Raw genomic sequence first — 15,852 nt, forward strand, 5'->3', positions numbered from 1 at the left:
TGATATTCCCTTGTTGGGACCGAATTGTGCAGCCACGGTTGTTTATATAGAAAGAATTGGAGGATGTTATTATTGTGCTCTCTTTTACTGACCTTAGGTGTTATATGTCTTTTAGCCATTAGATGTCACTCTTGATGATTTTAAGGCCGTGACTCCATTTAGAAGCATGCGACACTTCCTGTTGTCATAGTGTAGTTGATAAATATGGTGTTTCTACGAACATTTTGTGGATATGTAGACCTTGCTTGTTTTCAAAATATTCCTGGAACTACAGGAGTAGTTCGTTTTTAAACTCTTTATATCTTTTGATACCGATCCATATAATTTACTATCCTTGATTCCTTCTGTGTGAAGTCAGGGTTCAGATTTGACTATACTTGGTTTGAATGCCGCCTACGGCTTAGACCGAGGCTTGGCTAAGTTGTATGGTATTAAATGTGGTGACACAGCATGCCGCCCATGTGTCAGCCTATGACAAAACGCATAGGGCAGAGCGACTTACTGACATCACCCCAACTCTCAGTCCCGGAAGGACGGGTGCTGCTATTTCGGCCGGCCAGATTATTTTGTTTTAAGGCACATATACAATTAGTTTGATGTAAGTGCAATGCTTTGTATACTCTAATAAAAGTTTTAAGGATTTTACGCTATGGTGAGCCTTTTTTATTTTGTGGATCCAATTGCTTCCTGGATGGGTGATTTGCATGTCCACAAGGGAGAATGTAAAGGTCCTGGCTGGGTTTGAAGCCACAAGTGTTACTGACCTTCTGTGATAGGAGGTATGTGCAAGCTGGTAAGCAAGCGCTCTATCTATGGTGGAGGTATCATCTGAAACATTACACATTATACAGTGGTGGATGGTGTGGAAGTCGCTATAAGACTACATGTTTCATGTTTGATTTATTTGATCACCGGGATTTGGAGTATTCCGTTTCTATTTTTATTTTTAATACATCAAAAATCCTTATTTGAACATGTCCCTAACAATGTTCAATGTGAAGAGTCCTGCTCTGTTTAGTGCCTGAATGGCCAACATTTAACATCATAACTGACCTAGGGGGCAAGCTCCCTCCTTCTCCTCTGTTTGAAGAGCATTCAACTTTTGATTACTCTGCATTGTCATTGACTTGTCTGGGGAGAAATGCAGTTCTAAATGATATGGCCTTGTACACAAGACCTGATTAGATATAAATATACTGTTTGCAATAGCTTAAATGAGACTCTGTTGCCAGTCCACACATTTTAAAGCAAACTTCCCATGAAATTATAAATGCATTTACTGACCTTTGGGCATATTATTGAATTAAAAAAGCTTCTCTTCTGTAAACATTTTCAAAACTCCAAGACTGCTGCTGTCCACCACCATCTTGGTTGTGACGTCAGCAGCCCAAATAGACTCAGAGCTGCGGTATCACTCAAGTGACAATCTATAGTATTCTCACTCTACTCACCAGTGTTACCTGTTTAAAAGGTACATAGGGAGATTATGGGAGGGGCGATGGATTTGGGCTAGCACAGACAGTAGTAAGATGGTCCCAAAAGAGTAGAGGGCTACTACATGCAAGGAGGAGCTGTGCTAAGGAATTGATTCTCCTGGAACAGTCACATTGCCAGCAAGTTAAAAGACACATCGCAAAATCAATAATAACTTTTTATGGAATGACAAAACGCTGCATTTCTGCAATTTGTGTGCTTTTTTCTCCAGTTTTTTTTTTTAAATTGGGTCTATTGGGAAATGATTCTATTTTAGACTAGCAGAGACATCCTTTCATAACATTTACTCATGTTGTATGAAACCTTGAATGAGTATATATTTTAATTACCTGGAGACACTCAAGAATTAACTGATGACAATACACTGCAATGTACACATCTGTGCATTGAGTTAAAGACAACAAAGACCAGACAGATCCGACACTGGCAATCCTAAACTTGGGGATAGATACCTTCCCAGCAGCTCTTAGAAAAATAATTTCTTATATATTGCTAGCCGCTAATCTCTTTATCACAAGATGCTGGAAGAAGGAGTTGGCACCCAACCTATCCAAAGTCATAGCCAATGTCCAGAACCCCTTACTCTCATGAAAGATTTCTGGCTTTTAGTTCAAACTCATTGTTATTTTTTTGACAAGGCTTGGCAACCATGCTTTAGCTATCATAACAAAAAGTCTAATGATGTGATCAACCTTTGAACTACCATCCATGATGTACTGACATAGACTTTTATATATTGTGTCCATTTTATATATTGTGTCTCATGTTGTGAAGCTTGCAAGCATATCATAAGTGCCGGTTCACACTTCCGCGTGTGCGGCGATCGCATGTAATATCGGAGCGCACTGCTCCTTCATTACATGCGATCGGATGTGCAGTGCGAATTCAGCCATATACTTTGTATGGCTAAATTCGCACTGCACCCGCACAAAAGACGCATATGAGGCATTTTTTCAGCCGCATCAGGATCGGATCGCACAGTGGTTCACACTTGTGCGATCCTATCCTGTGCGAACTGTCAGATCGCACTGCGATATGCGATCAAACTGGGGGTGTCGTTAACATTTCATTGACACCCCCAGCGTATCGCATATGGCAGTGTGAACTGCCAGATGTGCGTTTGCGATGCGGGAACAGGCTGTGAATTCGCAGCCTTCCCGCATCGCACAAGTGTGACCCGGCACTAATCCTTGATGTTCTGATATGTAACCTAGCGAGGTGACCCCTTTTTATTTGTTTAGATCTCTTTTTGTTTGCACACCTGTATATCAAATAGTCAATAAAGAGATATTGAAACAAACAAAATACCCAAAGACCAAAGTTTGCTTGAAAAACGATTTATTAAGCATATAAAAGAATGCTAATGAGATGGGAGAGAAAATAACTGAATCTTTCACAAAGTCCAAACCATCCATTCTCATCCTATGACACAAAACTAATCAATGGTAAAGTCCAAGGGCTAGAAGAAACTTTCTGGATGTCATTGATATATAACCACTTGAAAGTGGGATTTATGGTGTTATAAGAAGGGGAATTACTTAACTAACAATTGCACTTTGTGCAAAAATATTAGGGGCATTTCCACCACTATTAACCAGCTTTTTCGTGAAATACAATGAATAACAGGTGGAGCCCAGATAAACAGAGTCCTTCCTCTCCATACTAGCAGGATGAAAGATAAAAAAGAAAGAAAGGCAATAATCCTAACCCTTAATTACTGTGAATCAGTGATAACAAAGATGATGACAATAGAGTTGAGACCTTCATATACTGTCACACTGCTACACCTGGGATGGTGCCACAAAGACTTTCTTACAAGACATCAATGTGTCAACCTTTGCCACCGGATTTAAAGGTATGAAAACTCAAAATTAGGCTGTTCGTGGATAATTAACCAACACCATGGCAAAACATTTGGAGATACCACTGGGAGGCTGTCTTTCCTAGAGATGGTGACTGTGCTCCCATTTAATGAAATAAATACTTAGTATGAAATTGAGTAATATAGTTAGTCGCACCCTACTGGTGCATTTGCTAAAGCCGTCCAACAAAGGTTAGGCATTAAACATTTGTTTCAGAAATCCAAACATGATCTTTAATGGCCATAGTAGGGGAGTTATGATATTGATGGTTGGAATCCCCCTAAAGGTTTGATAAACTTTGAGTAATCAAACCCTCTGAAGCCCACTCAGTATTTGATAATCTATTTTGGGTGGTCTCACCTTTTAATTACTTGCTTTACACTACAAGACTAAAGAGAAAAGCAGATTCAGGGGATAAGTAAAGAAATTTAACAGAGAAATGTTAATTTGTCCAGCTATATCCAAAACGTTTTGTTAGGTTCACTGGCATGGAGGTTGGCGTTTCTCATTTGGAATCTTTAACACTTGCTGTGATGTGATTCTGGTGAAAAATTACACATAAGACATAATAAGATAATAATTCACAACAACAGCAAAAAACTAAATATCTTGCAACTTATGTTCAGATATGCATTTCTCAATGACACTGTGCTATTTCATATTTGCAATGTTCGATCTCTGGAATAGCCATAGCCTGAAGTACATTTCCAGTGTCACAACGGCAATTAATTCTAACAACTGAATATTTGGTCCAGGCTCTAAAAGGGCCTTTGCAAATTGTTTTACCTAAGTTATAACCCAAGGTTATTGTGTTCTAATATCTTGTTCTCCAGAACAAAATGTATAATTTCAATAACCATGAATTTATCGTTTGCTCATTTATTTATTAGGAAAGGCTTTATAATAAGTAGAAACCTATATTCTCCAGTTCAGTAGATGATGCCATTTATGGGTTGACAGACTTATGGCTGAAAATGAAAAACTCTTTTTTGGAACTCTAGGATCCTCCAAGCCTAGCTCTACTTTTGTATAATAAAATATCTTTAAAATATTGTGACCCAAAAAAAATATGTTTATTTTCTGTGATATTACTGTATTTCCTTCATGTTCTAAGCTAGTTTTGGCTGATTAGGGTTGTGTAAAATCCACTCACTGACGTAATTATGTTATTGCTGGTTTGCCTTAACGAAAGGAGGCAGTGGCAAGATAAGCCCTCTGCCCAAGAAGGGAGAGCAATGGCAACCAATCCTCTGCAGTGGAAACATCCCCCCTGAGGCATGTACATAGACAAGTTTAGTAAATAAAGTAAAACGTAACTGTTTAGCGATCGCTCCAAATACATTTACTGTGGCAGTAAATCTGTGCCACATCTGTGGTTTTTATTTTTTGCACTATAAACAAGAAGACTGACAATTTTGGAAAAAAAAATATATATTTATTTATATTTTTTACTGTTCTATAGTAAAAAAGTAAGAAATATTTTTTTTTTTATAGCGCAAAAAACAAAAACCGCAGTGGTGATTAAATACCACAAAAAAAAGCTCTATTTTTGGGGAAAAAAGGACATAAATTGTATTTGATTAAAGCGTAAACCTTCTGGGGCTAAAGTGGTTAAGGCAAAATGTTTCTTTTCATTTTGAATATGGTATTTCCTTTCCATCTGTGTCTCATTGGAAGGATTACCCTTAATTTCCTGTTCTGATGACAGTTAATAATTTTGGTTTCTCCCTCACTTTCAGTCCTAGTGACAATGGTCATTAGGACAAATCTAGAGACTGAATCTCCCAAATGGGAAATAGATGGGATATAGACAGCAATAAAACTTTACAAGGGATTTAACCATTATCCACTTCATCCAAATCTGAAATAATAAATCAAGGTTTTATATACACAAATTTTTTAGCTGTTCTTCAAAGATATGAAAAAGAAAGGACATCTTCATGCTGACAGAAGTTCAACTTATAGTTAATGTGCAATGATGAGGTTGCATGCAATGCAAATATGTAAAATGGTATTATATGCTAAAAATCTCTTGTGCTCTCTTCCTCCCTTTCTTTACTCCGTTTCTTTTTATTTCCTTTACGCTCTAGCCTTTCTTCCCTCTTCTTCTGCCCTCTGGTCCCTAGTAACCTCCCTATCCCTTCCTTTTCTATCTCAAAATCCTCTGCCAACATTCTAGGCTACATCTACGCGGCTGATCCTATTAAATATCGATTCATACCTTTTCATTGGCCTGACCAGAGCGAGCGAACTTGATCAACCTGGCTAACTCTACCCCTTAAATGTACCGCTGTGGTACATGAGTATGGTCTTTCATAGCCGAGGTGATCGTCTGAACATAAACTGTCCACGAGGTCATTGTTGTAATGCTAAGATATGTTTTTCTTGATGTACACAGTGCAATTATCATGTAGCACTTTCTTTGTAAACTAGCTTGTAATTTTGTGATTACATCTGTTTTTTCATTCAATAAAATGTTTACGGGAAAAAAAAAAAATCTCTTGTGTCAGGACTAGTTCATACCCATTACATATTATGAGGTCTTATACAGAGATTTTATACTTACTTTCTTTATGTTCTGTACCATGATGAAGTGGAACACTGTAATAAGAAAAAAATCTAGTTACCATTGTTTAGTCCTTGAATGTAAGTATAACCAGAGCAAATCTTGCAACTGTTATTGGGCCCAGAAGCATAGGGGACCCAGAGCTGTCCGGCTACACAGTGATTTCGCACGTAGCAACTGTATTTTGCAAATGCATTTGGAAAAGATAATTTTACATATAAAGTTTGTGATTCTTTATAAAATTTCTGTAAAAACCATTAAGATTTTGTAGGAGAAACATTACTTCATCAATTTTTCTACAGGGTTCTATTGCACATACAGGTCCCTCTCAAAAAATTAGCATATTGTGATAAAGTTCATTATTTTCTGTAATGTACTGATAAACATTAGACTTACATATATTTTAGATTCATTACACACAACTGAAGTAGTGCAAGCCTTTTATTGTTTTAATATTGATGATTTTGGCATACAGCTCATGAAAACCCAAAATTCCTATCTCAAAAAATTAGCATATCATGAAAAGGTTCTCTAAACAAGCTATTAACCTAATCATCTGAATCAACTAATTAACTCTAAACACCTGGAAAAGATTCCTGAGGCTTTTTAAAACTCCCAGCCTGGTTAGTTACTCAAAACTACAATCATGGGTAAGACTGCCGACCTGACTGCTGTCCAGAAGGCCATCATTGACACCCTCAAGCAAGAGGGTAAGACACAGAAAGAAATTTCTGAACGAATAGGCTGTTCCCAGAGTGCTGTATCAAGGCACCTCAGTGGGAAGTCTGTGGGAAGGAAAAAGTGTGGCAGAAAACGCTGCACAACGAGAAGAGGTGACCGGACCCTGAGGAAGACTGGGGAGAGGGAAATGCCAAAATGCCTGAAGTCCAGTGTCAAGTGCCCACAGTCAGTGATGGTCTGGGGTGCCATGTCAGCTGCTGGTGTTGGTCCACTGTGTTTTATCAGGGGCAGGGTCAATGCAGCTAGCTATCAGGAGATTTTGGAGCACTTCATGCTTCCATCTGCTGAAAAGCTTTATGGAGATGAAGATTTCATTTTTCAGCACGACCTGGCACCTGCTCACAGTGCTAAAACCACTGGTAAATGGTTTACTGACCATGGTATTACTGTGCTCAATTGGCCTGCCAACTCTCCTGACCTGAACCCCATAGAGAATCTGTGGGATGTTGTGAAGAGAAAGTTGAGAGACGCAAGACCCAACACTCTGGATGAGCTCAAGGCAGCTATCGAAGCATCCTGGGCCTCCATAACACCTCAGAGTCAGCAGTGCCACAGGCTGATTGCCTCCATGCCACGCCGCATTGAAGCAGTCATTTCTGCAAAAGGATTCCCGACCAAGTATTGAGTGCATAACTGAACATAATTTTTTGAAGGTTGACTTTTTTTGTATTAAAAACACTTTTCTTTTATTGGTCGGATGAAATATGCTAATTTTTTGAGATAGGAATTTGGGGTTTTCATGAGCAGTATGCCAAAATCATCAATATTAAAACAATAAAAGGCTTGCACTACTTCAGTTGTGTGTAATGAATCTAAAATATATGAAAGTCTAATGTTTATCAGTACATTACAGAAAATAATGAACTTTATCACAATATGCTAATTTTTTGAGAAGGACCTGTAATAGTTGGGATCAAACAATACCATAGTGGCAGTCTTGCTATTGGGAGTCACTTTATCACCACTTTATTAGGCTATTTAAAAAAGTATATGTATATTGATGAAAAACTAATAATTGAACTGATATCTCTTCAACTTATATGCAGAGTATTTCATTACAGAACTTTAAAATAAATACTTGAGAAATCAGTTTTTTCTATCCTATTGTCCATATGCAATACAATTTTTTTTTTTTTTTTTTGTATGAAGTGAGACATCCTTCTTTTCAACATATATATATATATATACTGTACTTGCTTTGGTTCAATAAAAAAAAATGACATGTGTTTACATACTGGATGTCATGCCCATCTAGCAGATGTTTGTATGTAGCGATCTCCATCTCCAGGTGGGTCTTCTGGTCCATGAGAATCTTGTACTCATGATTCTGGCGTTCAAGGTCTGATCTGATCTGGGTAAGCTGGGACTCCACATTATCGATCAATGTTTGTAGCTGGGATAGTTGAGATCCAAAAGTTGCTTCTGTCTCAGCTAATGTGCTTTCCAGGGCTGATTTCTACAGTGAGACAGCTACAGTTACTTTGATGTTCCAGAGTTTAGAACGTAGTCACCTTTAACAGCAAAATAAGCTTACCATACTCAGTTGGCTCTGCAGCTCGATCTCCAGTGTCTGTGTGGTACGTTTCAAATCAATAAGCTCATTACTAACTGTCTGTAGCTGTTCGGATCCAGAAGACATCTCACGGTTGAGCTCTGCACTCTGCAAGAAGAAGAATGACAAAATTTTAGAAAGCCAACAGCTGAACATGTAATTTAAAAAAAAACTTTAAAATTATACCATGTGTTAATAAGCAAATTGATGCCCCTCTACAGGTGGAACAAACAACATAATGCACGTATTAGGGCAAATGCAGACTGTGGTATGAGAGCAACCAGAAAAACACATTTGATCACAGAACACAGTCAGAAATTTGACCTCAAGCTCTGCGCATTTCAGAGAACAAGAGTATAAGAAATGTAGAAAATCTTATCCACAAAATGAATATTGCTGTAATGGTTTCCAGAAAGAGAACGTTTAACTCTTGACCTAATTTGACTTATTGTTAAATGGTAGCAAAGAAATTTACAGTACTAGTGAAATACTTGACTTACCCTTGCAAGGAAAATGCTCTCAACTTCTCTCAGGTTCCTGTCCATAAGGTTCTCATATTGCTGTCTGACTTCAGATAAGGCTTGGTTTAGATCTACAGATGGAGCTGCATCTACCTCCACATTGACTCTTGCACCAAGCTGTGCTCTCAGAGAGTTCACCTCCTAAGGGGGTATGTAAGGCAAAGTTTAATGTGTATCTAAAAACATTTTTAATTCTTTTTTTTTTTTTTTTTTTTTAGAAATTAATTTTTTCTTTTGCGTTACCTCTTCATGGTTTTTCTTTAATTGGAGAAGTTCCTCTTGGAGGCAACGGACTTGTATCTCTAAGTCTTGACTTTGCATGTTGAGATCTTCAAGGGCTTTTCGAAGGCCAGCAACATCTGCTTCAACACTGTTTCTCAAACTGAATTCCATCTCATATCTATATGATAAAAAAAACATAAAGAAGTACATGTTGAAGCAAAGACATTGTTAAAGGAAAATATGTGTGATTTGCTACTATATGTGCAGGCTGGATCCCAAATCTAAATGTAAAAAATACCGGAGTGCGTAATGATACATTTAGCAAAAATACATTGTCAGAAGTTCTGAACCCTTACCTACCCAGGCAATGAAGAAATCTACCCAATGGGAGCACAGATGACAATTATAACCTATGTATAAAATAACAAAGCATTTTAACAAAAGGCAAAACTTTTTTTTAGTTTTGGATAGAGTGCAGAGGAGTTTGAAAGCTTGTCAGTTTTTATTGCTTTCTGTGACCCCCATTAAGGAGATTCACCCTCTCTATTTGCCCTGTTTACCATGATCATTGAAAGTGAAAGTAAAGAAAATCCCAAATGTTGGGTTATCCCCACAAAAGTAATAGAGGGAAAATCTTCCAATAAGGACACTAGTTTTGGTGGCCTGGGGGTCCCCAAGCAATTTCCTTAATTTGCAGGGATTTCTTCTCACTTCCTGTTTGGCTATGAGACAGGATGTGATGGGAAGTCTCTACAATGGGACAAAGATGGCAAAAAAAATCTCACAGGGGTTATAACCATTCTCTTGCTCTATCCAAAATTGAAAAAAAAAGTTTTGCCTAAACTTCTACTTTGAGTTAGGCTTTTAGCCTTGTTGAGTGGACTACCCTCATGCTGAAGACCACTTTGTAACACTTATGAATAATAGCATGTGACCAACTGACCATGTGTCCCACAGACCTAATGTTTATGTATAGCCCAAAGGAAGAGATGCAACCTATGTAAATGTATTATTTATGGACATGTCTCTATGAGGAGTCTTTGCATTGTAATCATTAACCCCAGCTCTTATTCTGGTGACAACTGTTACATTTTGCATTTCCCATCACTTTATCCTTTCTTGGGACAGTGGTCCCCACCTGGACAACTAGGCTAATAAAACCAGTGGGGACACAGACAACAATAAAAACTTAACAGAGTTTATCATTCCTCCCTACTCTATCCAAAATTTTAATTTGGTCACTTCACTTACTCGTTTTTTAAATCATCTGCCACTAGCTGGGAATTTTCTATTTGCAAGATAATCGGAATTGTAAAATCTGAAAATTAGAAAAAAAGATCCCTCCCTAATCTGTCCAAAATTTGAAAATGGTTACTTACTTGCTTTTTAAGTCATCTGCAGCTAGCTGAGCATTGTCTATTTGCAAGATAATTCTAGCATTGTCCACATTGGCAGTAAAAACCTAAAAATGAAAAAAATAATAGCAATTAGATTACATGGTAGTTAATGTTCTACACTGTTTCTCAACCATATCTTATTTACATTTTTACCTGATTCTGCAGTTCTTGTATAGTCCTGAAGTATTGGCTGGAGTCAGGCAATGTACTGGGGGCATTGTTGGCATACCACTCAGTTATCTTTCTCTCAAGCTGGGCATTTTCTTGTTCTAGAGAATGAACCTTCTCCAAATAGGATGATAATCGCTGATTAAGATGTTGCATGGTCTCCTTCTCATTGATGCTTAGGAGACCAACATTCTTCCACTGATGGTGTCCTCCAGAGACAGATATGTTACTTCCATGACCATGGTCATGGCCACCATGCCCACTTCCTAATCCATGCTTATGGCCAGTGGAAGAGTGGCTAGAAAAAGAGACCCTAGTGGTTTTTCCATGAACACTAGGTGATTTGTAATGGCCACCATGGTGGGAAAAGGAGGAACTTTTGCGGTGTACTGTGTGCACACCTCCACGATGGAGTGAAGAAATGTTGCTAGAAGCTTTATGACCACCAGAATGACAAAGATCAATGAGAGATCTGGAAGATGAGTGAATGTTGCTGTGGCTCATGGTTCTTGACAGTCAAAAATGTTGGCAGAGAGAAAATGGAAGTTTATGGTAGTTCAGACAAAGAAGCGATTGCCTCTGTTACCTCTGCAACCTCTTTTTATACACACTTGAGTGACATTAGGGTAGTTTATAGGCATTTTATGTGCTTCATATTCTGTTTATGTTACTCAAGCATCTGAGTCAAAGAAAGCATCACCAACAAAGCTTCATTAATGGGATTAGTGTGTCACCTGATTGAAGAATTAAAGCATATTTGAAGTATCAAAGGGACATAGTTACCACACCCTATCAATTGTATTTTTAAAACATAGCTCAATGACTGCCTTCTGAAAGCACCCTTTACAACCTGGAAACTTAAAGGGCTCCTGTTTGCACTGGGCAAAACAGTGTATGGGGGACAAATCTTTGATTTTGGCATTCTGGACCCTCTGGAGAAGACCACCGCACCCCATGTTATATCCCATTTTTTGCCAACAATTTCTTTGAACTCTGTTTCTGTTGTGTATTCTTATTCTCTTCTATCAGTGTACTTCTTCTGACATGCCAGGGAGTATTTGTTGAGTGCTCCCAACATACTCTAGTTGTTCCAGTTTGAATCCTATGTGTATGTGAAGACTTTTTTGCTAGCATTAATAAAATGATACAATTATATTCATGGGTTGTTAGTCACTGGTTGGCAGGGTTGTGGACAATGTGTATGTATTACCAAAGTTTCTTACTTACACATGGGGTTACAGGGTTTATGAATGATAAATGATGAATGAATAGTGAAAACAAACTTTTGGTATTTTCTGAATCTTAAAAAGTAATGTTCTTAGTCCTGGACTTTTATAGAGCTTTGAGCCATCGCGTTGAAGCCTAAGTGTAGCCAAAAGCAAAAACAGAAACATCAGCACAAGGGACATAGTGTGCAGTCAGTAGTATATAACACCTGTGCTGATTCTTCTTCTATTGTGAAAATGTGTACATTTTCCTTTGTCCTGACCTCCACTGCCATAATCATCAAGTGCAGATTAATACAACTAAGGGGCTGTCACAGGCTCCCATCAAGAGAGTCCGATTATGCCCATCCTGTTCACCCAACTACAACATTTATAGAAGACATAATACAGTTTCTTTGAATGAAACCAGATCTATGAATGGAGGATGGGTGGATGATTAATAGCTCCACCCCATCTATTCATAAATATTTTGCTTTGAAGCTATGCCTCCTATCATTCATCTAAGCTTTCAAAGGCAGTTGTAAGCTAACTTAAAACATAAAAAAAAACAGTCTTACACAGATGTATGGGTCTTAAGCCTAGTACACACACTATCAGTACCAGTGGGCTGACCGAAAAAAAAAAAAAAAAAAAACGGAAGAACTCAGGAGGAGCTCAGTGTAATAACTATCCAATGTTAGTACAGCGATCTCCCCATTGAGCTAATGTGTTCTGCCAGGGGGACTGCCCCCACCGCCGCCAGAACACACCAGTCAGCACTAACAGCCATTGGCTGGCAGTGCTGATTGGATCCTGATCAGATGCCGATCCAATGCTGTTTTTTTCCAGCATGCCAATTTGACAGAAATCGGTCATTCCACCGACTTCTTTTGAACAGGCTGGTGTATGCATGGGCCAAATGTTGTCCGGTTTCTGTTGAACTGGCAGATACTGGCCGTGTGTACCAGGATTTTAAAGAGAAGTATGTTCAAAGCTTTTTTGGCCATACTTACAGCAGGACTGCACTTACTTTTACACTCCTATGACCCAGAGTCAACTGACGGCAAGTTATGGCCCACTGTTAGCTGATGTGACAGAGATGCTCCAGGCTCTGGAAAGTGTCAGGATCCACCCAGCTGTCTGATTGACCACTGTCTCTGCCTCTTAGCATGTGGCTGAGAACTGAAGCCAGCTGCACCCACCCTCTCTCCTGTCCAGCACTCCAGTGAGCGCAGGAGCACATAGTGGAGAGCGGTGAATAAGAGTCACCACTCTCCGCTCTAAGCAAACCAAAAACTGAGCGATTAGAGGTCATATCTCAGTTCTCAGTGTTACAGCTGACATAGGGCAGCTGTAGGATTACACCAATGCTGCAGCATGGAAATGAGTATGCAGGTTTGCTTTTTTTTTGAACCCCAAACATCTCCTGTAACTTAGGTTCTGCTATAGGAATTTCTCATACTTAATAGATTGAGGTTGCTATATGGATAAACAATACCTTTTAAGACTCCCCTTTGCACTGCCCAAAACCCAGTTCTAAACTGAAATGATGGTCAGACTAGCACATTCAAAATAGAATACCTATAAACTATTTTGGGCCATTACTGGTGTAATATGTGTAGATATAAATATCTGAAAAAAATATTTTTTTTCTGCAATTTTTTCAACATTTCCTTTCTGTGTTTTTGTGGTTAAAATATAAAGATGTAGTAGTAAACTCATGAAATGCCCCAGTTGCAATTTCTAATTTAAATCCTTAATCAAAATATTTTTTACAAAAAAAAATCAGTACTTGGGACTTTAGAAATAGTGTCACTCGTGCTGCTGGCTGAGGTTTTAGCTGAAAGCTTCAGTTCTCTGAAGGGAGGGATTCCTCCCTCCCCATCCTCGCAGTCATAATTTTCCACTGCCACAGGGGGTTATTACCGGTTGAGGGACCTTTCATATGCACTTGCCAAAAATGATGACTACATCTGCCCTTTCTGCCATCTTCAATTCATTCAAGCTGTACTAAAGCTTCAATGGATAAAATGCAATCTATGAATGGATGGAAGCAGACTTTTAATTTATATGCCCATCCTCACACAGTACAAAATGATATAAATATCAATACCATAACCAGAAACACTGACATACACCCTGCTATTGTCATCACTTCTCTACAGAACCGTACTCAAAGAGGTTTTTTTTGTGGGTGTTCATACTGTCCTTGTATTTTTATTTGCTATGATTTTTAATAAAATGTACAATTGTTCCTTATAATTTTTTTTTTCTGTTACCTTTATATAATAACACAGCCCTTTTCAACCAGGGTGACCAGGCACCCTGGGATGCCTTGAGGTTTCTTCAGGGGTGCCTTGGCAAAATGCATAAAAATGTCCCCAAAATTGTATACAAGCCAGTAGGTGGATGAAACCTGCCTTTTAGTTACACAAAGCCACAGGTTTTTATTGTACACCTTTACAACCTTCTAGCTGCCAACCTCCTAACGACCAATGACATCAGTTGATAAAAAGTCAGTTGCCAGCATATCATCCTTGTTTGACCCACCCTTGCCCCTCTCCATTAGCTTTGGGGTCTCATACGTGATGGAGAAACACTGAGAGAAAAGAGAAACTGTATGCAAAAGTGTATTTGCTTTGGAAGAATAAATCCCCTCTAACATTGGGTCTCCTATGTGTGTTGATGTTGCTGCATTATGTAAAAATCATAAATAAATAAAAATCAGAATAGTTATTACATTTTAGAATGGGGCTCCTCAAGTCTGTCTATAATTTAGGAGGGTGCCTCGAGATTTCCATCATTTTAAAGGGTGCCTTGACTGAAAAAAGGTTGAGAAACATTGTAATAACAAATGAAAAATGATAAATGTCATTAAAAGAAAGCTCTGTCTGTCTAGGGCTCCATTTACACCTGAGCATATCGTTTTCAGGCGTTTTTTGGGCTTTTTTCAGGTGTTTTTTGGGCTTTTTTCTGCATTTTTTTGCAGGTGTTTGGAGGCAAGCATTGACATCTAACAAAAATGCTTGTAATCTGCCAAAAAAGAAGCTCATGTACTTTTTTGAGCTTCAGGCTTTTGCTTCAGTCAACAAAACGCTCAGATGTACACAGGGGCTAAAACAGGGGTAGGCAACCTTAAGGGCTCATGCACACAGGACAATAGTTATGCAACTTCACCGGGTAACTATCTGGGCACACTTATTATCTCTTTCATACTCATTTGCTCACGGGCTGTTTCTCCCTCCATTGGATATTATTGCCCTTTTTATTTTTATTCCACCCACTTCATTGAATTCATTGATTTTATTTGTGGTTTTGGGTCTATTGATGCATCTCCTTGCAAACACCCTTCACACTTTTTTCGGTTTGTTTTCACTTTATCCATGGATAGTGGGTTTCTTATTATTATTTACTGTTATTATTTAGAATTTTATACATCCTTACATCATGTAGGAGTTTTTACAATAGTATTTTTGACACCTATTTATCTGGTTTCACATGGAGATTGCACATGTACATATCTTGGTAGGTTCCGGGGTTTTGCACAGATCCCTCCACCACAGTTCCCGGTCTAGACTTTTCCAGTGGCCTGGTTCTGGTATTATCGCATGATATTGCAATATTATGTAAGTAGATAGAATGGATTTTTTTTGTCCTTCTTATATTGGTCTAATCTCCTTTAATGTAGAAGATATTGTTTACCTTGGTACCTACATCTATTTATAGATACAATGCTGCCTCTTCTCCTGAGGAAGTGGTCCTGTCCCATGAAACGCGTAGAGCTTTCCAAGACCCAGCTGTTCTTCCTTCTATAATGTTTTATATTTTATTATCTTTTGTCATCATGAATTACTGTATTATATGTATTATTAATGTGTATGGCCATATTTTATGTACATATATGAAATGTCCTTTATCCATGCACATATATGAATTATTATGTTTATGAATGTGTATGTAACTGTTAATACCTATGCTAATATTTAATAAATATTTCCTAATAATAATTTTTATTTTTATTTTATTATAATTTTTTTCTTTTGTCAACTGCCTCATACAAAGTCCAAACATCCCATTTATGTGCATTTATAGGAATTTAACTATTTTATACATATATATATATA

General features: G+C 38.0%; 1 protein-coding gene across 1 annotated transcript in view; it reads right to left on the reverse strand.

Moving 5' to 3' along the window:
- Nucleotides 1-10,922, reverse strand: part of LOC309567468 (uncharacterized protein) — a gene marked incomplete at its 3' end in the record, with an annotated part of 42,255 nt that extends 31,333 nt beyond the window's left edge. The window contains exons 1-6 of the mRNA XM_082272857.1: nt 10,509-10,922; nt 10,338-10,420; nt 8,980-9,136; nt 8,716-8,877; nt 8,198-8,323; nt 7,895-8,119 (exon numbers count right to left, since the gene is read on the reverse strand). Coding sequence (XP_082128983.1) covers nt 7,895-8,119; nt 8,198-8,323; nt 8,716-8,877; nt 8,980-9,136; nt 10,338-10,420; nt 10,509-10,679 — 924 coding nt within the window. The 5' untranslated portion in view covers nt 10,680-10,922. The remainder of the gene's footprint in view (nt 1-7,894; nt 8,120-8,197; nt 8,324-8,715; nt 8,878-8,979; nt 9,137-10,337; nt 10,421-10,508) is intronic.
- Between the last annotated feature and the right edge of the window lie 4,930 nt (nt 10,923-15,852).

Source organism: Pelophylax lessonae (assembly GCF_965119305.1).
Source record: "Pelophylax lessonae genome assembly, chromosome: 11".
In the NCBI taxonomy this organism is placed as follows: Eukaryota; Metazoa; Chordata; class Amphibia; order Anura; family Ranidae; genus Pelophylax; species Pelophylax lessonae.